Source organism: Mus caroli, unplaced genomic scaffold (assembly GCF_978045245.1).
Source record: "Mus caroli unplaced genomic scaffold, Mus_caroli_1 scaffold_10, whole genome shotgun sequence".
Classification (NCBI taxonomy): domain Eukaryota; kingdom Metazoa; phylum Chordata; class Mammalia; order Rodentia; family Muridae; genus Mus; species Mus caroli.
Window position 1 is genome coordinate 47,542,162 of NW_028227265.1, and position 24,280 is coordinate 47,566,441.

Sequence of the window (24,280 nt, forward strand, 5' to 3'; positions counted from 1 at the left end):
CTTTGAGAAATTACACTCAGATCCAAGACTCTATCTGGTGTTCGTGCTTGTTTGTCACCCTGCCAACCCCTTGTCCACCTGAGTACCAGAACCCTGATTCTCCCATGGGTTTGAAGGACCAACTGAGTCCAATCTGCGGCAATCCTGCCTCTCCCCATATTATTAAAGTTCAGATGCAATGTGCTGGGAATGAGGCATTCCACAAGATAATAAAGATGTAGGATCACGGGAAATGGCTCAATCATTAAAGTACCTGCCTGTGGTAGAAACATGAAGATCTGAGTTGTAAGTCCATCATTTCCAAAATGCCAGGCATGGTGGTATGCATATGTAACCTGAGCACTAGAAAGTCAGGGGACTGAGATAGGTAAATTCCTCATGTGCCCTGGCCATTCAGGCTAGCTTCAGGTTCAGTCACTGTCTCCAAAGATAATCTGGAGAATCATTTGAAGACAACTGACATAGACCACTGGCTTCTACATGTACCCGGGCACATAGGCATGTGCACCTGTATGTAGGTACATAGGCATGTTTACCTATATGCATTAGTGCACAAGTGCGTGCACAAAAGACATACACACACACACACACACACACCTTACATAAAATCAGGCTACCGAGCCTTTCTTCTTTTACTAAAAAGCATAACTTCTTTTACTAAAAAGCATAACAGTGTGCCTAAAAGGTGATAAACTGATTGCATGCCTAAATTTACACTCATCTGCCTTATTAATGGTTTCTCAACTATTATTTCAAGGGCCATGGTAGAATGACAAAGGACAGGCAACTGAAAAGTATGTTGTTCTATGTTATTTATACTATTTACACACATAATCTATAAGTTCTTATTTAGGGAAATAATTATCCAAGGGCATTTTGTTTTAATTTACTTGGTAGTAGCCAATAGATGCGCAAACATGTTAGGTTAAACAACTTTAAAGTCAGTCAAATTTATTGAGTTTTTAAAGATCGGCTCTGCATAACTATTAATTAAATGTAAACTTGGGTTTCTGAAAAGAAAAATACACCAAGATGATATAGCTATTAGTTTTCAATGGAAAGTCCAAATTTGAAAACAGAGCTGTCCTTCCTGTACCCTATCTAAAACCAAACCAAAACAAAACAAAAAAACAAAAACAAAAACAAAACCCTCAAACTAATCAATAAACAACCATCCAATCATGCACTCATTTTATAAAACTGTGTTTTTGATGAGGAAGATTTTTGCTGTACAAATGTATTTCACAAGTTAAGAAGATAATAGAAATGGATTGTTTAAGAAAGTAGATTCATATCCAAGTGGTTTAAGTGAAGCAGACTTTGAATTGTTCTCATCCCTGGCTGCATCCCAATGGCCAGCCTTCTGGGACTCTTGCCTTTTGCTGATGTGTTTGTTTATTTGATTTATGTAGGTTCTGATGGGTGTGGGGAGTGAGGGTTAACAATAATTACCCTGTAAAACACAGTCATCTCTAAGAAATCCTGACTAAGACTCAGTCAGGTTTCTTGCTAGCTTTCTCATATGAAGAGATGGTCTGAAATTCACCATTTTGATCAAACACATCATCATGTCATGAGCACAGCACCAAAAGCAATACAGACAGACCTCAGCTTGTAACAAAATCGAGTCTCAGGAATTCCACTGTGAATTGACAGTGCAATAAGCTGTCCGTGTGTTTAATGATCCTGGACTGATGGCATTGTATCGTAGTGACACAGCACCACATGGCATTGGGTCCCTCTTGTACTTGTGTGATTGACTGGGAGCTACAGGTCACTGCTGCCATCAATTTCATGAGAGAATAACCCATGGTAGCTTTGACAGAACTTTGGAAAAGTCATCAAAGTAGCTAAAAATTTAACACACAGGGAAAAAAGCAGAGAAAATTAAAACACTGTGGCCAGGTAGATGGATCTGGGGAAAGGGTGCTCTTGCTTATACTAAGACGAAAATTTGATTTCTGGACCCAACACATTAGGGGATACCCTGCTCTAATAAGTTTTCTTCTGACCTCCATAAACATACGAAGACACCACACCACACACACACACACACACACACACACACACACACACACACAAATTAACTAAAAGCTTAAAATAGTATTAAATCCAATCTTATAGCCTAGAATAATGGTAAAGTTCTTAACTAACTTAAATGTCTACACCTGCTGTAGTCTCTCACTTATCAGCCATACAGACCTAAAGGTAAGTAATTTTACAACTGTCTCAAGGTGTTTGATAATCATTTAAGGGTCAATGGCTGGGGAGTAGAACTTCACAGACCATGGGATAGAGGTTAGCAAACAGCTTTCTCACCATGAATAAAAAGCTGGGACATTTTAATGGTCAAAAATTAGCACTTCAAAATTCTGCTAATCAACTCTACCAATCTGAGACATTCTTGTTCCTGTGAAACTGCTGTCTGTGTGGAAAGAAGAGATGTCCTCTGTGGTGTTCTGATGCTCTTCTGCCTGCATGCCCCATACTATTAGAGAAGTGAAGGAATATAAATCCTAACATTACAGTTGACTCTTCATGGCTCATAAAATGGGCACAAAGCACTCTGGTTTTGCACATAGCCTTGAAGTTCCAAAAGCACATAGCTTTTTTTTTTTTTTTTTTTTATACATGATTTCTATTTTAACTAATGAACTTCAGGTATTTAAATAAATAATAAAATAATTTCAGTTCATTTCACTTGGTACAGAGAATGTATGTGTTTGTGGACCCATAACAGCTAGCTCTAACGCTCCCCGAGTGTTCAATGTCACTCTGGCCATCAGGTCTATTGTCTCAGAGGAGGAAGTTTCAAGATTACTTTTTGGGAACAAAGTCCATGATTCTCTGTAAGGATATATAATAATACATATAAATATCAACAATGTTCACAGGGAATCTTCCCAGGGTTCTTATGTCACAGTGCATTTCCATAATTAGTATAGCTTTTGTAAACACATACATGCACAATTACAATACAAATTGTAAATGTGTAAAACACATAGGATTTAATATGAAGTACTAGATTATAACCTAAATACCAACATATTCACAAATATATAGTTTTTACAAAGGCTATACATAGATTTAATTTAAGCTACAAAATCAGAGTATCAAAATGATAACATTTAGTTTTTACTTAATGAGTGTAGCTTCTGTTGTGTCAAATATTAGTCTTGTCACCTTAAATTCCTCAAGTCTTCTAATTCATGGTATTCCCAGGAAGAGATTTCTACACCCAGAAGGGTTTTCACACAAGGACACTGAGGCATCAGGAGATTGACTAACTTAACTTGTCCAAGGCACAAACAGGCAGTGAGATGGACTGTCCCTGAGTGGTGTATGGTGAAGCCTGGATTCAAACTTAGACCATCTAGCTCCAAGCCCTCAACTCTTGTCTCCTCTGCTGTACTCATCGAGCATATACTCCCATGAGCTTATCTTACAAAGACATATATGCAAAGAGGGAAATACAGGCAGTTATAGGTTTCTTTCTTTCTTTTTTTGAATCAACATGCCTTACTGCTTTTGAAATATGTACACAGCTATACTCAATTTCAAAGAAACCCTCGTGTTCTAAAATAACCACTTCAGATATATATAAAACTAAGGGATAAATTTTATTGATTTGAAAGTTAGCTTAAAACATTACCCGAATAAGAGAGACATAGAATTTAAAAAATATAATTGGATTTAGGTAAATCTCTAGCATTTTAACTTTTGAAAACAATTCCAAATCACAAACTTCCATACATGCCACATCACATGCAAATAGGTTTCATATATAATGCTAATTATGAGCAAGCTTATGTAATGCACATTCTTATGGCTCAGCATGCATATCAACATTGTGTTTACCTGTTTGAAGAATTTGCTTTCTAACTTAAGGGTTCTAATGCTCTTCCCACGTTAAACAAATAGATGACAGTTACACCTTCCAGATAGCTGATGAGTCATGTTATCTATCTTGTGCTGCCCTCGCCTATTCACCGTGCGCTCACTCTGCTACGCATCCTGAGTGACATCTGCATTCTATCTCTGCACATCAGATTTTGTCTGTACGTTCATTATTTTCCCATTATCATTGAATGATTATTTTTGAAAGAAATTTACAGCAATGAAACATATTTTATATGGCTGAGATGTTCATGGCAGGCTTCTAAACCCTTCTCAAGTGGATATTAAAACTGAAGATAGAAATCTACTGGACAATGATAACACAAGGAGACATGAAGAGATGTAAAACAGAAGACATAAGGAGACTCTTGCTAGTGGAAAGCATGGCATGCAGCAATGCAGGCATGCATCTGCTACAGGCGTGCATCTGTGTCTCCACTGGGAGACTGAGAAGATGAAAGTCCAGCAAATGGTAAGACAGACAAGGAGCAGCTCTCAGTGGAGCCTAGAAACCTCTTCTATGCTGATCTCTACAGTGCCCCTTTTATAGTAACATGTGGTTTTGATGATAGACACTTTAAATGAGACACCTTCTCTCCATTATGGCTTCCTTCTAGTTCCAATTCAGTTACTGTAGAGATTAATCAAGACATGACTCAGGGCATAGCATTTTAAATGTCAGCAAAGCTGTAACATCAACTCTCTAAATTATCTGCCTTTACAACAGGGAATGTCACCAATGCAAAGACCCTGCCTGCCATGGGTAGATTTCTTAGTTGAAATCTGGAGAGATTTTGTTTTTCTGCTGACCTAGTTTTATTTTGCACATATTCAAACATGTAAAGAAAATGTACTCTCTAAGGGGTGCCTTTAGGTGCGTAGAGCCCTTTTACTCAGGATGAAGAACTAATAGTGTATGCCTTCCATGTATAGTACTTAGTGTATACACGGCTGTATTTCCTTTTATTGTTACAAATTGTTCATTTAATATGGGGAAATACAATGAAGTCATAAAGTATTTAGTCTTCTAGTGAGATATGTGTTTTTAAAAATTAGCAAAAAGTGATAGTCACATAAAAACAATGTAAGGCATGTACGATACCTTCTCATGCAATCTAAAGCTCTGATGAAAAAGTCTTTGTGCAGTTGATGCTCGTCTCTCAGGATGGAGCACTGTTCTAGTGTCACCGACATCGATGTCCTGTCTTTGGCACTTTTACAGCAGGTAAAACGAATGCCATTGAGTTTCCGACAAATCTGCAAGACCCAAATGAAACGGAGTCAGGTGGTTCCATCCACCCTGTCAAATGTAAACACACCCCTCTCTCATTCTCTAAGCTACAGGGTTAGCTTTGACTGGTTGATATCTTTGAGGGAAATGATCCCTACCTGAAGTCTAGTTATTTTTAACAACCAGCCCAAATCTCATCACTGATGTGAGAAGGTCTCATGAAGTCCCAGTTTTTAACATTTGCATGTCCGGTGTTTCTCTGTGAATCTTGATATTATAGGGCAGACAAGAGTCTCCAGCTCAGGATTGTCCATTTTCTCACTGCCTTATGTTTAGCATGCATAGCATGCTTAGCATGTAGATCCCTCTGTTCCCTTTTCTTAGGCATGATGGCTTTCTGAGATGAGATACCAATAATCAACTGCAGCATCAGCAATGCTAATCAACGTGCATTTAAGATAAATTTAATGTGACACAATAACCATCTACTTTATTATCTGTAATCAACGAGGCTTTAAAAGTGCCTTCTCAGAGAGGAAACATAAAACCGTTTTTATTGTGAATTTTTCACTGTATTTTAATTGTGGTTCTGGTACTTAAATTAAGATTTATATAGCCCTATTAATTCACATTTTCATTCTCTTCTATTTCCAATAAAAGTGACGACAGAAAGGTGAGAGTATGGTTTTACTATAGTATCTCTTTTCCTTTGGAAAAAAATGTAGTTCTTTCAAATAAATACTATTTCACATTTTTAAGGCTGACTATATCCACAGTCATAAAATAGACCTTACTGGACACTTTTGAGATGTAATTTTTAAAATAATTAGTATTCTTTAAAATGTAGTGCTACTTTCACAGGTGCCTCTTCTTCTTGAGATATTCAGTGCTCTGCATTTAAAGTCAAATGGAGGTAGAATGTGTCTCCATAGTTCACAGGAGAATCTTGATTTTAAGATACAAGCTTGTTTGTATATACTCAGGTTACATTTGGTTTCTTAAATTTTCCCATTTTATTATTTAAATTAAATCAAGAAAAACATCAAACAACTTTGGTACTTAATTAGACTGTAAAACATTGACAAAGGCAGCAGTTCAGTAGGCAGATAAAGAGAGAGGAAACGGGCAAACAGAATCAAAGCTTTTTGGTAATATCAGGGGGATTCCTGTATTTCTTTACTTTAAGAGTGTTATTAAATTGTTCTGTTTAGAAAGCTGATTTGGAAACTAGCTTTCCACTTACAGTGGTGCTAACAATTGTGCAATCAACTGTGAGCTGAGTAAGAACCTTATGTGATTGATATGCATATCAGAAAAACTTTTAGAAATATGCAGACTTGATGGGGAATGTTTATGTATCCAAATGGAAAAATGCATATCCTAAGAGGAGATATCTACTCAGTTTCCTGGATCTATCGCTGCTTTATCTTTTTAGATGATTTTATCACATGTAGCCAATGCCATACTCATATGGTCTCCAGATATTGGAGCGCCTTGCAAATGATCAGTCTTCCTGTATGCTGCAATGATTGCAGCAAAGCATGCAAACGTACATAAAGCTTCCCATAATGAATCTTTGTGAATTAATAACCACAGTGGTCTCTGAAGTCACCCAGAATTCTGAAAGTATTGTGGTGCAGATCACTGCAGTATAAATGGCCCATCGGAAAGCAGAGATTCTTTTTTCTGCTCACATTGATGGTTTTTTGCCAGCACACTAGGGAGGCATGACAGGGATTTTCCTCTGCCTTGTTCTTGGTTGATTATTACACATGGCTTCATGATAAATTATCTCTTTCTCTGTTCCAGAAGAAACAGTGTAACTTTGGGAGAGTAGGAACGCTGATGTAAATGCTTTTGATGGAGCATAAATAATGTGTGTTGCAAGGCTAATGAACCAGAACTCTGAATTGTAGGAGTGATATGGCCAAGGTGACAAGACGCTCATCCCGGGATCTCCAGGGCGCCTTTCCTTATGACAGGATACTTTCCCAAAGAAAGTCCCTGGGACCTGAGATTTTAACAAAAGTTATAAATTTAATATGAACTCTGTTTCAAATTGCCAGATAAGAGCTTAAGAACACAGGCATGATTCTCTCCCTAATTCATGTGAAAGTCTAGGCAGGAAAACAGGCAGATCTTCCTGCCTAAGGGTGCCATTAAGTGAGAGAGAACCATACGCAATTCAGCTCGTTACCCCCATGACAATCAATCAGTAATAAATTTTATGCCAACACCCAAATTAACAAACACATTTACAAGCTCATTAACTGAACAATATGTCCATGAGCCTTAAGTCAAGAATATGATAACCACACAATTGGAATCCCATGGCTCTACAGTGGCAGTTCAAAATTCTGATTGTTACAGAACATTGGCTATTGCCCATAACATGTAACACCAAGAAAAACAAAGATACTTCCTTTTACCTCGGAGCGTCAAGCAAACCCAAAGTTGGTAAGGAGGGTCAATAAGGAGTATTTTCCCCTGTTGAGTTCATCTTTTTCTATCTCAATTGTTAAGACGACTAAGGAAGAGATGATGCTTTATCAAGTGAATAGCCTTAGACCCTGTGTGATGAATCCCTGGCAATGACTGCTGTTGATGCTGTGCTGGGGGGTAAGGGGTAAGGGTAGACAAGAGTGCTTACCGTGGCTGCCAGCCACATGATTTCTACATTCTTTCTTTTTTTGGCTTGAATATTTTGGTGGAGATTGTCCAACAGTCCTTTTAAATCATTTTGTTCTTGAAAATGAGAAATATCTATAGGATTAAAAAGTAAAAGAGAAAACCAGGAGACAGAGTTAGCATGATGTTTCCTATGGAGTTTTATTGAAACACTTCTGCAAATACAACTTTCAAAACAAGAAATGCCCTCTGGAGCAAAGGATATGTAAGGGAAATCTTAATAATCCCTTCAGTTTTACCCTTTATCTGAACACACACTTCAGTTCCCTCTAGTCTGTGTAACTATGGTAATATCAAACTGTCCATGAAGCACTGTTACCAACAAGAAAAAACATTTCTCATGAAGATCCATTGCTTTTCTTTAGGCAGTATGTGCTAGAAATGTCTTGAGCTATCATCTCTTTTTACAACTAACCAACCTGGATCAAGGCTATATATTAACTTGAACATCACACGTGAGAGAAATCTGTAAGTTCAATTTATAAATATGAAGCCAGTTCCTAAACAAAAAGTTTCCCTAGTCTTGATGCTATTGACATTTTGGGTCAGATAAGATTCGTTTTTATTTGGGAGGGAGCTAATGACTATTGTGGGATTTATAACTGCTTCTGTCAAGTCTTCTGCTCAGATGCCAAAAGGAGTTTTTCCACTTTGACAGTGAAAACTGTATCTAGGCATTGCCAAATGTTTCTTACAGAAAAGGGAGGAGGCATTGCTGTCAAGGAGCACAGGTGTGACAGGAAAGTAAGATTGCATAGGCGACAGCGAATGGCAGACAAGAACGGAAGTGGGAGCAGAAGTGTGCTGCTACTCAGATGTCTGCATCCTAACAACCAAAACATAGGTGGCCAATGGCCTACACTGCACACTGAACCCAAAGGCAACATGCAATTATGAGCCAAATGTTTCTGAGACTTGACAGGATGTGATTCAGTGAAGGGGGCAAAATGCTCCTAAAAAGAGTGTTGGATCCATAATACAGTGGGAGCTCACTATCTAAAGCAGGAAGAATTCCTGAGATCCTAGACTAAGTCTGATAAACAGAAGATATGTAAGAACTAAAGACCTTGCCCAGTTATCCAATTACATGGATGACACAAAACAGACATTCGCAGTTCCAGTCACAAAATTAACCCAGATTTGATTTAGCAGAGATGAGAGTTTGCAATTTCTGAGTTTGTACCAGATGCTTCAGTAGCCAAACAGCTTATGTAAGTAGTTCCTGGCACCATTGCAAGAGAATAGAGGGGGACATCTCAGTGAGATTACAGCAATGCATGTGCAAAAAACCTCACAAAGGTTGGGAAGAGACACCCTCACTAAAAATGATCACATGTCATCTCAGGTTATCATGACTACAGAATAAAATAGGTATTCTATATTCTTACACACACACACACATCTTCAAGGTCCCAAAGATTCTTTTAAATATATATATCACTAAAGTACATTGTAACTGTTTTTAAAGAATAAAACATTATGCCTAATTTAATGCAATATAACAAATTCTGAAATCACAATACTGAATGAACACAGGTAATTAATTAATGTTTATTATATATTTTCGATCTCACAAACAAAGAAGATGGTAACTATGTAACGTAATAGATGTATTAGTTTGACTATGGTGGATATTTCATTATTTCTATATTAATTCACTAAATTTTCTTCCTTAAATGTACAGTCTTTAACTATTAAATATATTTTCATTACTAATTAATGCAACATCTCATGGAACTGACATATTATAGACACATACACACTTCTGCCCTGTAACAAAACTTTTGTGAAATAACATTTAATCCTAGGGTATATAGTGCATCCCGTTAATGTTCTGCCAATTTAAGACGATCTAGTTGCAGCTCCCTGAAAGAACACAACACTAATACAGAGAGCCAGTATAAAACTCTGCAAAGAACTGGCTTAGAGAAGATTCATGGTAACATGCATGCTGTAATTTGGGAGTTGATTTTCCTTCAGAAGCCACATAGTAAGTGCATGATTCCTAAGGAGGGCTTGGTTAGAGTGACACCTTGAGAACCTGGGGCCCTGGAGTAGCAGCTTAGGGCACTAGTGTTGCTCTCACAGGAGACTTTGAGACTCTAGCTTTTCTCTTTTCTTTCTCTTGCTTCCTACCTGGGCCATAATGTGATTTTTCTCTACCTGGTATTCCTCTCATGATGGTCTGACTTGTCGCAAACCTGACTTGTGACATTGACTAATCAAAGTCCCCAGAATAGCCAAAGTAAAACTTTTCTTTTGTGAATTTGTTATCTGAGTTGTTTTGTCATAGCAAACTAGCATCACCTAGCATAAAGCGTAGCGTATTTTTCCAAGAAGGTAGTTTTAACTAGTCTCTGAGCTTCTAGGAACTTTAGAACTCATCCCCAAATCTTATTTATACTTACACAGTTAGTGGGGTTTTACAAACAACTCTGGCATTTTTATAATAGACCATCACACTCAGAACAAAACATTTATATTTACTAAAATGATATTTTTCATTGTTAACATGAGATTTTACACTCTGAACATTATAAAAGAGGTTGTAGAACATGGCAAAAGGCTACAGACCAGCCATGAACCCATGAGATCTCAAAAATATGATATTCTAAACAAGAAGAAAATAATGAGCACACCAATGGACATGACAAAGTTGTTGGTGGAAACTCACCAGGCTCTAACCCTAGTAGAAGAGCTGCAGGCAACTTCTGCTGAGAGGCGAAGAATCTCTCTCAGGAACAATCCTGCTGCAAATTATTCAATCCCAACTGGTCAGATTTTAGAAAATCTATGTGTGTATATTAAAATATACATGAGATTATAAAATAATGATATCAAGGTATTTCTTTTCTCAAAGGAAGAAAAGCCAGAGGAAGAGCTCAGAAAGAGTGCTTTTATTTTATCTGTAAATATTTTCCTTTTACAAAAGTTTTTATGCTGGGTTATTGATTCCCAGTAACTAATTCTTTCTTATTTGTAGTGATTTTTTTAAGTGAAACATTCATAGGTCTCTTGAAACAGCCATAAATCCAGGAAAATGACTTTCAATGTCAGTTCTGCCCCTGCTTGATATGTGGTCAGGGGTGAGCTGTTTGGCCCTGTGCTCCTATCTCCTCAACTGTAAAATGAGTATAGCAACCCTGCTGTGCTTCATCAAGCTGAAGAGATCACAATTAATAAAAGCTGTGGCAGAACAGCCTACATTATTCAATCCTGTTTCAACAGTCAAAACAGAGGAAAGTATTACTCTTGGGAGAGCCAGTGTCATCAGTATATCCAGATATCCAGGGTCTCTTCAGAATAGCAAACAAATTCCTCACACACATATGGGTACAAATTTCATCCCATTCACAAACCAGTGGACACCTGTCTACTGCTCCCCCACAGAGCAGAACAGGCAAGGCAAAGAGTTATATTTTATACCTATCTCCTGTGGCTCACCAAATGATGTACCTTCAGCAGCAAGTGTTCTGAACAGAATAATGGTCAGAATCAATGGCTGAGTGTTTATATGTGAACAGGAATGGATGGTGCTTCTCAATGGATTAACTCACATGTAACACTGTGGAACCCTGGGAACCACTTCATTATCTCATGGTCAGATGATACTACACTGCTAGGGAACGTGCTGCATTGGCCGATTTTAAGTCATGAGAAGACTAGCTGCATAATCATGTCAATACATTAAGGGAAACAGAAAGATTAAGTGGGGGCCAACCTATGCTGAGACACTAAATCAACCCTCTCTTGAAGCCTGCCTTCCTGTTGGACTTTCCAGGGACAATCATCAATAAATATCCTTTATTGTTCAAAATAGTTTGAGTCAGGGTTTCTGCCCCTTTCCACCAAAGATAATTAGGTTAAAAATATGTACACACACACACACACACACACACACTATATATATATATATATATATATATATATATATATAACCAGCTACCTTAGTTTATAAATGTATAGTGTTATTAGAGTATGGAAAAGACAAATACAATTATTAATGAATATCAGCCAAACAGCTGAACCTGAAATGATGTTTCTAAAACATTGTACCTTTATTCTTTGGCATGCTTTTCTTAGAGAGCTGGCGTCTATGTCCTCTTACCATATTCAGGGTGAAATTATATCTTGACTAATGAGCAAGACAGAAATAATGGTATTTTCTGAGGCCAGGTTGTAAGTGATTCTATAACTCCTAAAGCTTTGAAATTTCCTGTTTGTAGTCTTCTATATTAGTTTTATAATGATAAATCTAATATAAACTAGGAAATGCTCATGCCACATGCAAGTTCTGTTTAGGTGATCATGTCAACAGGCATTGTCCCAAGGTAACTGGGACAAGTTAGGTGACCATGTCCCAGATACCAGGGCCTGAATTGCGAGACTTCCAGATGATTCCAGTTTCCAGACACCAAAGCATTCCCTGACCATTCTTCCTTCTATCAAAAGTCATTGACATAAGAGAAGAGAGAAGGTGCCCCACTATTTCCATTAGACTCTCTAACCCAGCAAATCCGTGAGCAGAGGTTACATGATGCTGTTACATGTCTGTAATCTTGGTACAGCTTGCTGCAAGGCAGTATAGATATAGAAACACCTCAATAGAAACAATGTAGAAGGGCTCGTACTGCATAGAGGACAGTGTTTTCACTGTGTGCTCCTGTTAGCAGTATACATTGCAAAATTAATCTACTTTAATTAATTCTAAACAATTATAATTGATTGTATTAGCAAGCAGACAATCACAGTTAGGAAAATCATTGAAATATCTTTAAATAATAAATTATATTCTGTTGGAGGCTACAGAATCTTGAAAGACATAAAAAGACAGTGCTGCATTCAAGCTAGCTTCATAAAATCATGTTTTTCATCTACCCTGTATGAAGGAGGCATTATAAGAAATCAAATACTGACACATGCAAGATTGCAGAGCTCCCAGGACCCGACAAGGACAACGATAGCCAAAATACCCAACAAAGGGGAGATAGAACTTGTAGAGACCAGCTCCAGTAGATAGGCATGAACCCCAATTGAGGGATGGGGCCACTCACCTATCTCAAACTTTTTAACCCAGAAATGTTCCTGTTCAAAGGAAAGACAGGAACAAAAATTGGAACAGAAACTAAAGGAAAGGTTATGCAAAGACTGCCCCACCTAGGGAACCCTCCCATCTGCAGACACCAACCTCTGACACTATTGCTGATGCCAAGAAAGAAGGGTTTGCTGACAGGAGCCTGATATGGCTATTCCTTGAGAAGTTCTACCAGCACATCAGCAATACAGATGCAGATACTGAGCTCAGGGACCCCAACGGAAGAGTTTGGGGAAGGGCTGAATTAGCTGAAGGGGATTACAACCCCTAAGAAAGAATAATATCAATCAACAGGCCCACCCAGAGCTCCTAAGGCCTAAACTACCAACAAAAGAGTATGCATAGAGGGATCCATGGCTCCAGATACATATGTAGCAGAGGATGGCCTTATCTGACATCAATGGGAGGGGAGGCCTTTGGTCCTGTGAAGACCTGATGCATTAGCATAGGAGCATGCTAGAGCAGTGAGGCAGAGTAGGTGAGTGGCTGGGGGAGCTCCCTCATAGAGGCAAAGATGAGGGGAGAGGTAATGGGATGGGTGGTTTTTGGAGAGGTAACCTGGAAGGGGGATATCATTTGAAATATAAATGAATAAAAGATAGATAAAAAAAGAAATCAAGTACCAAAATTCCAACCTGTTTAGAGCTGAACATTTTTGTTATATACACTTTCAGAGTGTCCTCTTAAATGAAACTCATCACCAGAAACAACAGGGAAAAATACCTCAAAACTGTAGTTAAAATGTTTCAGATACTGTACTAACGATTTTATGAAATCCCCTCTTCATATGATCCATGCTTTTTATTGAAAAATAAGGTATGAAATAATAACACATTAACCTTTTTCCTTGTTTTGAAAATATCATAGAAATAGTTCATGGCTTGATTACACAATCCCAAAACATGCCTACATTTTGTAAAAGCCTGAGAGACTCTTTGTTGTTCGATGGTACTTCAGCAGCTGACCTTGAATCCGTTGTTCTGCCTGAGATGGCTTTCTATGCCAATTAGGGCTAGATGGACAAAGGCGGTCTGAAATAGGAGAGGCTGTGCATGCATAGCCAGCTCAGAGATCTGGGAGTCAGACAGAAGTGCATGGATAATCGCTTTTGCTTCTGTTAAGGTAGTAGAGGTCTGAGCACTGAAAGGACATGGGTGAGCAACCCCTTCCTGTAGGCTACTTCACATGCCCTATTGTGTCCAACAATCACAACAGAGAGGACTTGACTGTTGGGGAGTAGGTGAAGACAGGAACAAGAATGGTGTTAAAGAGAGAATGCAGCTTTGGAGGTAATACCAATGTCCTTTCTGCTAGCCCAGCAGCAGCAGAAGGTCACAATGAAGCCAGAGGAAGGGGCAGGAGTAAGGCCTTTCCTTTTGGTCTTCTTCACCCCTCTTCTTTCTGATGACATAGAAATAACTAATCGGCCAATCCTCCCATAGTCCTGTTATTCATTTCACTATCCCTTAGAGGCAAGTGAAGTCTTACCATGTAATTCTGCCTGAGATTTTATAGATAATTTCTAGGCATTAGGGAAGATATAGATGAAGTAAGAGATAATTTTAGAATGAAAAGACTACACTGAAAGTCTCCAAACTAGAAAGAAAAGCACTGAATACACATGAGTATATTGCGTACATTTTATTCCTCTTCTATAGCACATTCAACTTGAAGTGGCCTCTTACTTGGCAAGCTGAGACACTCATATTTGCAGTTTATCAATGGCAGCCCCAAGTACTAATTAGTGTTCACAGGCTTCTCTTTTTAACCCATCTTAACCTACCTAATAAAGATAACATTACTCCTCCCTGTACTGGTGTCCCAAGGTCATTTCCACCTTCCTGGAGTTCAGTGATACCAAGCCAGGAGGAATTGATGATATAAAATGGACAATAAGATAGATTGAACACAAAATGTTTCACCTCTGTGGTTTGAAATGAAGAGTCATGGTAATTAACAAGTTACAGTTTAGAGGATTGACTATTCATATTGCATAGCACAGGGATTTCAAACATATACTGTAAAAGATCAAATACTAAGTTATTTTTAGTTCCCCCTTTGAATCATTTTATGTATTTTTCGCTTACGTGTTTGTGGGTTTTGTCTGTGTGTGTTCTGTGAACGATGGATGTGCCTGGTGCCCTCAGAGACCAGAAGATAGTGCTGGATCTCTCTGTAACTGGAGTTACAGATGCTTTTGAAGTAACACGAGTGCACTGGGGATTTGAACTCAAATCCTCTGGAAAGCAACAAAGGCTGAGCCATCTCTCTAACCTCCCTGCTTTGATTTTAAATTAGAAGTTGAAATTAATTTTTAGTCACCTTTAACAGATGTTTAGCTTATTGGATATAGTATCAAATAAAAATGAAACCATTAGAGACCCAGGAACTACTCCAAGTCAAATTCAGATATTTATATACTAAATGTATATCTTTAAAATTAAGATAATTACTGCTAACCTATTCCTTTCTGTATGATGACCCAAAATTTAAAAAAAAAAAAACCACAACAAATCTTATTTTCATGATGATTTTTAATTAACTCCTCTATAAGGGTATTCCAAAAGCAAACTTAGTTCTTTTTGGAAAAAATATCAGAGAATTGATAATCACAGAAAACAGTGATTAAAGTTAACACAGCTCTGAAGGAGAATATACAATACAGAGAAAGAAAGGTTATGGAAGAAAATAATATTGTAAATCTGTTCACATAATAGAAAAGAATTCACAATCACCTGTGACTGGAAGCATCAGTGGGTTTGTTAGAACACTGCAGAAATATAATTCTCTGAGAATCTTAGAGTGTACAACAATCATTATCCTATCCATCGCTCTCACTTTTCTACATGGAGTGTGACATCTTTTTGTCATGGAAACTGACAGTGGGAATATTAACTTCCTTTCCCTAGAGAGATAATGGGAGAATGTACTTTGAAGTACAAAGTATATGTGTGTTAATTATCCCCCTTTGGCTGGTGATAGAATATAAGTGTTCAAACAGCTAGAGACTCATCTAAGTGAGTTTTCAACTGAATTTTGGTCCCTTTATTCTAAGCCATTACATGCTAGCTGAAGAGGCTAGTGTACTGGGAGGCCATCCAAATGCAACAAGTGGCCAAATGTGAAATGCAAGATGGGATTTCTTAAGTTTAGATATCCAAATGAAGGAAAGAGGAAGAAGTGTAAGGAAGACAGAATGCTTAGACATCCCTTCTGCTCGGCTATGTGCAGGTACATGAGGGAATGTACTTTGAAGTACAAAGTATACATACACCCACACACACAAATATAGACACACACATACAAACACATACACACACATATACATACATGTATACATACACACATATACATACATGTATACATTCATACACACACACACACTTTGTACTTCAAAGTACATTCCCCCACGTACCTGCACATAGCAGAGTGGCTGTGATAACAAAGAAATTACATATCTGAGCTGTTGACACTGAAAGGCAACACTGGGATGCAGGGGCCAGTTTCTAGTTTGCTAGGCAGGAGGGTATTTGTGTGCCTACCCATGTGTCTACTTTTCTTTTCTTTTCTTTTCTTTTCTTTTCTTTTCTTTTCTTTTCTTTTCTTTTCTTTTCTTTTCTTTTCTTTTCTTTTCTCTTTTCTTTTCTTTTCTTTTCTTTTCTTTTCTTTACTTTTGAAGTGTTTGTGCTTTGTGCTTCTAACCAGTCTATAGTTTAATGACAATTAAGTGTCTCTATCTCTGATTTTATGCCTATTAAGAAAAGAAAGAATGAATACTATACTATAGTACATTAAATTTTCTGTGTGTGTGTGTGTGTGTGTGTGTACATGTGGATGCCAGAGGACAACATACAGGAGTTGGTATTTTCTTCCTTCTCCTCCTATCAGGGAGTTTTAGAGATCAAACTCAGGTGGTCATGTGATTGTATTTGGTGGCCTTTTCTTTCAACAAAGTCCATGAGATGTGTTGGATCTGAGCTGAGAACAAATCCCAGCTACAAATATAGCAAACATAAAGGCAAATCCTCAGCATAGAGCTAAAAATGCAGATACCTTAGAGTCTATCATTTTAAATTCTGACCAGAGTGTTCTAGACAGCACTGGTAGAATTGTGGCCTAAAGGTGAAGAAAAAATCCCATCTGCAAGTCATCATATGTAGAATTTAATCTCTGTTGTCCCACTAGTCAGCACTAGGAACCTAACACAAACTAAAGTGGAAAACCAAGTCCCCTCTTACAAAGGACAGAGTTGACCTAAATCAGTATCCCTTAAACGATGCCTTGAGGAACACTTATTTAGCCATATGCTAATGGTATATAATAGGTTTATGATCCCCCAATGCTAAAATTAAAAAAACAAATGAATTGTACCTTTAGCTACAAATTAATGAGAAATGTCCCTCTAGCACATGGACTATTAGCTATTGCTGAACTCTGAAGATTTCTAGACTTGATGTGCCTCTTCTTTCATGGTTAAGGAGCACAGGCAGCAAGAACATGGCATTTTATATATTATAATACCGAATAGACTATTGTGGTATACTGCTTCTGAGTTATGTGCCTTCCCTGACTTAATCAGATCTGCAGGTTAGTCTGTCATGAACAGCCTGGCTTCCTTTCTTGGAGACAATGAGAAGAAAGTAAGTCACAGTAGGTGTTCGAGCAAGAATAATGACAAAGGAAATGAGTCTAACCAGGGTTTCAGTTGCTCACAGCCAACCCTTGGGCAGAATAGAATCATGCCCCAGCCCCCAAAGAAGCATGTGCAGCATTCTCTCTTATATAAGTGACTTATATAAATGTGAAGAATTCAAGAAAATCTATTGTTACTACAAGTGGAGTTAAAGTTAGTAACTTACATATTCCCTTTGGAGCCTGGGAAATAGTCAATTGTATTAGAAAGCCCATTAACCAATCAGAAATGCTTATACTGTTTGTTTGAAGACCTCTGCGGAGGAGCAGGGATGAGTATGTGTGTGTGTGTGTGTGTGTGTGTTTCATGCTCTTTTGTATGGTTATCTCGCCTTATTTCTCCATTCCATAAAAACAGGCTATTTCCAGAGCCTGTTGAAGCATAGATAACTGGACTCAGGAGTAACATTAATTTCTGTGTCTGGAAAGCATGACCATGAATATGTGGCAGCAGCATATTCAAGTTTCTGGGTGTGGTGAACCTGATGTGGCGACAAAGCCTGTGTCAAGAGGATGGGCAAGTGACAGTACTTACAGGCGCCCATTGTTGTGGAACACTGGCAGTCTTTGTGGTGCAGGTGAGCAAGTGTCTTTTGTCATAGTCAATTCCACTGAATATTCCTGTCTGAGACAGGGCTCATAGAATGATCAGTAATTGAAGGACATACCCATTTAAATAGCCACAACATGCACTGATATGCAGAATGTGACATAGCTTTCTCTGACATAGGTACCTGCCGTATTTAGGACCTGAGTTTCAGGCTACTCTCCAGTGAGTAGATGACTCAATGACATTGAGCAGTGTGTGAGGCTGACTGTTTTGTCCTTAGAGGATGAGTCCTCTCACAGAGGAAGTTCCTCTCACAGGAACTTCTCTGGATCTCAGTGATACTCCTCATGTATGGTTCTGCTATGTATGGAATCCAGTCTGACTGAGCACCTGGCAGATCAGCTCTTTTCATTTCATTTAGAAACAAAATCCAGTAATTTTATTCCAGAAAGTATTATCATATAGTTATTTTGCAAAATATATTATTTAGATTTATGAAAAAATATTGTTCCATGTTTTAAAATCCAGCCAAATATTAAATGGCTGAGTGGCAATATCAAAATATGCAAAGCCCTGTGGGCTGGACAGATTGGTTAGTTGGAAAAGTTCTTGCCTCACAAACATGATGGCCTGGGTTAGGTCTCCAGAACCCTTATAGAAAAAGCACGATGAGGTGGTGACCAAATGTAGCTCCAGCACTCATTAGCTAGAGGCAGGTAGAGCCACTGGAGCTGGCTAGTCATCAACTCTGGCCTATCCTGTGTCAAAAGCAGCAGTAGGAGACCCTGAGGAATGGAATTTAAGATTATTCTCTGACTTCTGGCTTCTACACTAATTACACATGCGCCTTGTACAGACATAAACACACACACACACACACACTAAATAAACAATCCAATAGCAATATCCATTAGGAACGAGTTGTTCCTGTCTGTGGCATGATTAACTCCAACTTTTGTTATTCTACATGGCATTAATAGCTAAGAATAATTTTCCTATCAGCTTTCATAAAGTTCTTTAATCTACAGGGCTACTTTTTCAATGTGGTGATGTTACTTTTTTTTTTTTTTTTTTTTTTGGTTTTTCAAGACAGGGTTTCTCAGTGTAGCCCTGGCTGTCCTGGAACTCACTTTGTAGACCAGGCTGGCTTCGAACTCAGAAATCCGCCTGCCTCTGCCTCCCGAGTGCTGGGATTAAAGGCGTGCGCCAAAGTACGTTTTACATGAGTTTTTGTTTCAGTAGTTAATGTTTCTGTATAATGTTGTCCTAAGAAGAGACTTGGTCCATATAGTCCATGCTTGGTTGAGAATAAGGTCAACTGACATGGTAAGAATAGAAAGTGCTGAGGGACTGGAGAACAGCTCAGCGGCAGAGCTCCTTAGGCTTGGTTGCAAGCAAAAAAAAGATAAAACAAAAAGTGAAAATTGAAAATAAAGTAAAAGCTCAAAGGTAAAAAACCTTTCAGCTTTCAGTAAACTACGATTTTTATAGTAGATTTATTTAAATCTCTATTTATTTCTTACTATGCATGCACACAAGTTTTGAAAAGTGCATCTAAAAACTATATACTAGGTTGAACATGATGGCTAATGCCTTTAATTGTATTACTCCGAATGTGGAAGCAGGAAGGCCACTGAGTCCAGGGTTAGCTTGAGTGAAACCTAAATCAAGGCACTAAAAGAAAGTGACAAGCATCTTTTAGTAATGATGATTGATACCAGGATTGATTTAAAGATGATAGTGAGGTAAATAGAAGTCTTTGTTTCTGAGGTTTCTTCTTCTAAAGCCATTGGGTGACCTTAGGAGCCCCATAGCAGTGAAGAGCAACCCAAACCACCTCCACACAGAATACAAAGCTTAAAGAGCTATGAACAGTCTAATTCTGGGGGCCTCCTAGAGGCGGTTCCGGGACCTCCCACAGGCATGGCAGGCTTCTCTTTCTAGAAACAGAGTGCTGCTGTGTTTCTTTCCCTGAGCTTAGTTTGGATTGTCTCACAGGGAGGTGAGGCCATCGACTCTACAGGCTTCACTTTGGCCTTCTGGTAGTGCCAATAGTCCTATTGTCTCCTCCAGAACCTCTCGGGAGGAACATGTCCTTAGAGTCCAGCTTCCACTTTCCATCTGCTCTTAAACATGTTCACCTGCCATCTTGGCAAAGGGAACATAGAAGACAGCAGCACTCTGTCTTGTTCCTGTTGCTTTGTGCCTGCCTCTATCTCTCTTACATGCACCTACCTTGTCTCTCTCACATATACTGCTGAGTTTCCTAAGCATGTGCCTTCCATTCTGTCTCCCTACATGTACCATGGATGTTCTCTCCTGAAGAGTCCATGACAGAAGGTTTTTTACACATTTTATTAAAAAATACTCTAACAGCCAGGGTGTGGTAGCATTCACCTTTAATCCCAGCACTCTAGAGACAGGAATATCTCTGAGTTCAAGACCAGCCTGGTCTACAGAGTGAGTTCCAGGGCAGCCAGGGCTACACAAAGAAACCCTGTCTCAAAAACAAAACAAAACAAAACAAAACAAAACAAAACAAACAAACAAAACAAACAAACAAACAAAAACAAAAGCAAAACCCCAACCCAAAACAAAGAAACAAAAATCCCGAAATAACAACAATAACAAAAACGAAAAACAACCCAAAAAACTTATTCTATTAAATGCTACCATTGGTTCCCAAGTCTAATTACTTCTACTTAATCCTCATTATTAATAAACGTACTTTCTCTTTCTGTTCACTTCCCGTGCATGACAGGTGTGTCATTTTTCTTATTTGACTATATTCTAAATAATTTTTCGAGTGTTGTGGGCTAAGTCTCCCATTCTCTGCACACGCAGATCTCCTTATGATGTATGGCTCCTCATTTTTCATGGGGACTGCATAGAAAACTATTCACAAAATACCTCTAAAATTAATTCTATATAAAACATCATTAGATTTGTATTTTATTTCTCTGTTTATGTCAAGGGAGATGTTGTGTAGGATGTTTCATTTTTCCTAGTGCAGAACTTAATGCTTCAATCAAGCAAAACCACACATGTCAAAAACCACCTAGGAGGAAGCAAAACAACAACAGCAAGGCCACATAGCTAAATTATACAGGAAAAATCCATCGCCCCACACAGCGACTCTTCTTCTGGAAAGGATTTGGCTTTAGTGAAGATTATCCCTTGGTTACATTGACTCACTGTCTGTAAGCTACCTTGTCATCTTCATCCTCCCTGGTGATTGACACGAAATTTTATACACTGTATCATCTCTGCTAGTGTCTGCTAAATTGAATGTGAGAGTTCCAGCAAAAGTTTCATATCTATGATGAAATATATGACAGTATTATACTTTTTCTCACTGCAAACCTGAGATTTTTTTTAAATGTATTTCATATGCCATCCTTATTGGTATAATGAATGAGGTACTGTATATGACAAGTATGTCAAATGTTTTAGGAATAGTTTGGAACAGCTACAACAAAATGTGCTCACCCTGTTTTTCTCTCTTAGCTCACAGTGCTACATCGCCCAACCTTACTGTATAAAGAAAGAAGTCCACATATGATAAATTTCAAGCAGACCTAGGTTATCATACCCCTACTGCAATTTTGATAAAAAAATAAAATGTTTGGGCATTAATGTCAGAAAAAAAAGTGTCAGTAAATTCGAGTGTGATAATTTGGCAGCTGGTCTCTTTTCCTTTAAGGAGGGAAGAACTCTTCACTGGCCCCCTTTACCAAGTTCTTGTATGCCTCTACAACGTCATGGTGACGTTCAAGCATGCAGTTCTCTGTGCAAGTGACTGAGAGCAGAGCCCTTTCTATGAAGTTATTCTTAATGCAAAAGTTAAATCCTTTAGGGAGGCAGGAACATGACAGGTTCCTGACAGCAACAAGCCCAGTGCAAAGATGAGAGTGAGCAGAAGGGTAAGCCTGCCCTGCCCACTGAAATTGCCCAGCAGATCAAAGGTGCCTGGGAATATCACAGGTAGGGCCTGGGGGAAACACTCCAAAAGATGCCCTGCCTTGCTGTCAAGGCAGAGAGTACAAACATCCGAAAACTGCAATGTATTAAAAAAAAAAAAAAAAAGCCAGGAGGAAGAAACCCACAACAGCTCAAAGGATCTGCAACAATGTATTTAAAAAAGCCAGGAGGAAGAAACCCACAACAGCTCAAAGGACCTTTTTATCAACGCTCAAGGATACATATTACTATACACATGATGTTATACATATGTTTTTGATCCCTATTAGCTGCATGAGACCAATGCTCAGCAAAGCCTGGCAAGGAGAATGAATACTCCCCGTGTAGAGACCACTGCCCACTACACCTTCCAGCGAAGGCTCTCTGTTCTCAGCTAACAGGAAGTTGAGAGTATAGGATCATTCCTGAATTTAAATGAGTATTTATTCCAATGGCATTAAGAACTTTGAACAGATTAGCTGATGATTCGCTAGACTGCTGAGCATCTCAGAAGGGCATAGGCAAGGGCTGATAGGCCCCTTTAATTCTCCATCATACTCCCACTTACTAACAACTAAAGACTAAATGTTTACTAGCATTCATAGCAGCCACTAAAAGAAAACTACATTTTTTATAGATTTCTGAATTGAGACTCTCCACTTAGCCTACATATGTCAGGGAATTAGCTGATACTTGGGGAAGATTATACTTGCTCATAATTTCCTTTATGAGTAAAAGAAAACTAAAAGCTATCTGACACTGAATGAACACTAAGGCAATTTCATCATAGCCATGATGTGACAAAAGTGGAGTATATCCACTAAGATTAATGACATCTTTGGTGAAGAAACAATTTTTTACATAGAAACCCACATAGAATTCAAACATTTCACTTGTAAGTCATTTAAAAAATGGGTTAGGAAATTAATAAGCAGCATATGCATTGTGTAATTTTTAAAGAAAGTATTGGATTTCATAAATTATTGTCCTTCAATATAAACTTCTTAAATTGACTGTAAAAACAAGTAATAGATTTTGTGCATTAAAGAGATGACCCAGAATGGTCCTATCTTCCAGAATGGTAAGTCTTGCCATTTTGGGTAATCCTGTAGCCCTTAGTCACAGTCCTAACACAACTCTTTGGCTGCCTTCTGAAATGGAGTGAGGTCCAGCTCTGCTTTGGCATGTGACATATCTACAAGAGGTATAAGCCATATGTGTTTGTGTGATTATACAGATTTCTGTTGTTGCAGAGTGCAACCACAATGACACCACCACTTGATTCTTCTGAAAATCTGATAGTTTTGCTGCAAAACATAACAAAGTGAGGGAAATCACTAAAATCTAACTAATCAAATGTAATTGGCTCAATTCAAATTAGTTCAATCTGTAGTTATAAGAATTAGTATTTGGAGTGTAGATAGAAATTATGTTGCTTTGGTAAAAAGACTATTGTGGGTTCTCTTCTAAGATCCATAACTTCCACAGATATAGGTCTCATCCCTGCATCAAAGATGTCTCCTTGAAACAGACAGAGACCATTGCAGAAAACTGCAACAGATCAAAATACTGAAAACAATTAGTGTGATAATCAGCCACAAGTTTATACATGTACAACACAGCTTCTTCAACAAAGGATCATGGCGGGAAGAAGGGGAAGATAGTAAGAGCCAGAGAAGAAAGGGAGTTTTACCTGAGACTGACTCTTCTAGAAGTGTCAGCAAAACTACATGGCCACCTAGACAAGACCTGAACAAGATATACACCAAGAGACATGCTAATGTAGAGAGAAAAAAATCTCTTGGGGTTCAATCCTTGATAAGAAATGGCAGGCAATTGAGGAATGAAAGAGGTCCCAGACTGGGTATCTTAAAACCACAGTCTGTTTCAAAATCATATATGTATAACTAACATTATAGAGATTGATCAGGTTAATTTATATTCTATCATCGATCTACCTATCTATCTAACTCTATGATAATACTGCTATATACAATATAATATATCTCTGTTTGTATTTAACAACTGAAGAAATATAGACCATGAATTTGATAGTAAGGAGATGCCTGAGAAGGAATAAAAGAGGAAAGGCAAGGCTGAAGGGATGTAACTGTATCTTAATCTCAAAGAATAAATGATGTTAAAGGCTATCATATTTTTAATAAAC

The 24,280-nt window shown here is 38.1% G+C and overlaps 1 protein-coding gene across 5 annotated transcripts in view; it reads right to left on the reverse strand.

Annotated features, from left to right (window-relative positions):
* Inpp4b (inositol polyphosphate-4-phosphatase type II B) overlaps positions 1–24,280 on the reverse strand; it is a 793,726-nt gene that overhangs the window by 50,565 nt on the left and 718,881 nt on the right. For all 5 annotated transcript variants that reach the window (XM_029480343.2, XM_029480345.2, XM_085843791.1 and 2 more), the window contains 2 exons: positions 7,779–7,891; positions 5,000–5,154 (listed from right to left, as the gene is read on the reverse strand). In XM_029480343.2, coding sequence (XP_029336203.1) covers positions 5,000–5,154; positions 7,779–7,891 — 268 coding nt within the window. The remainder of the gene's footprint in view (positions 1–4,999; positions 5,155–7,778; positions 7,892–24,280) is intronic.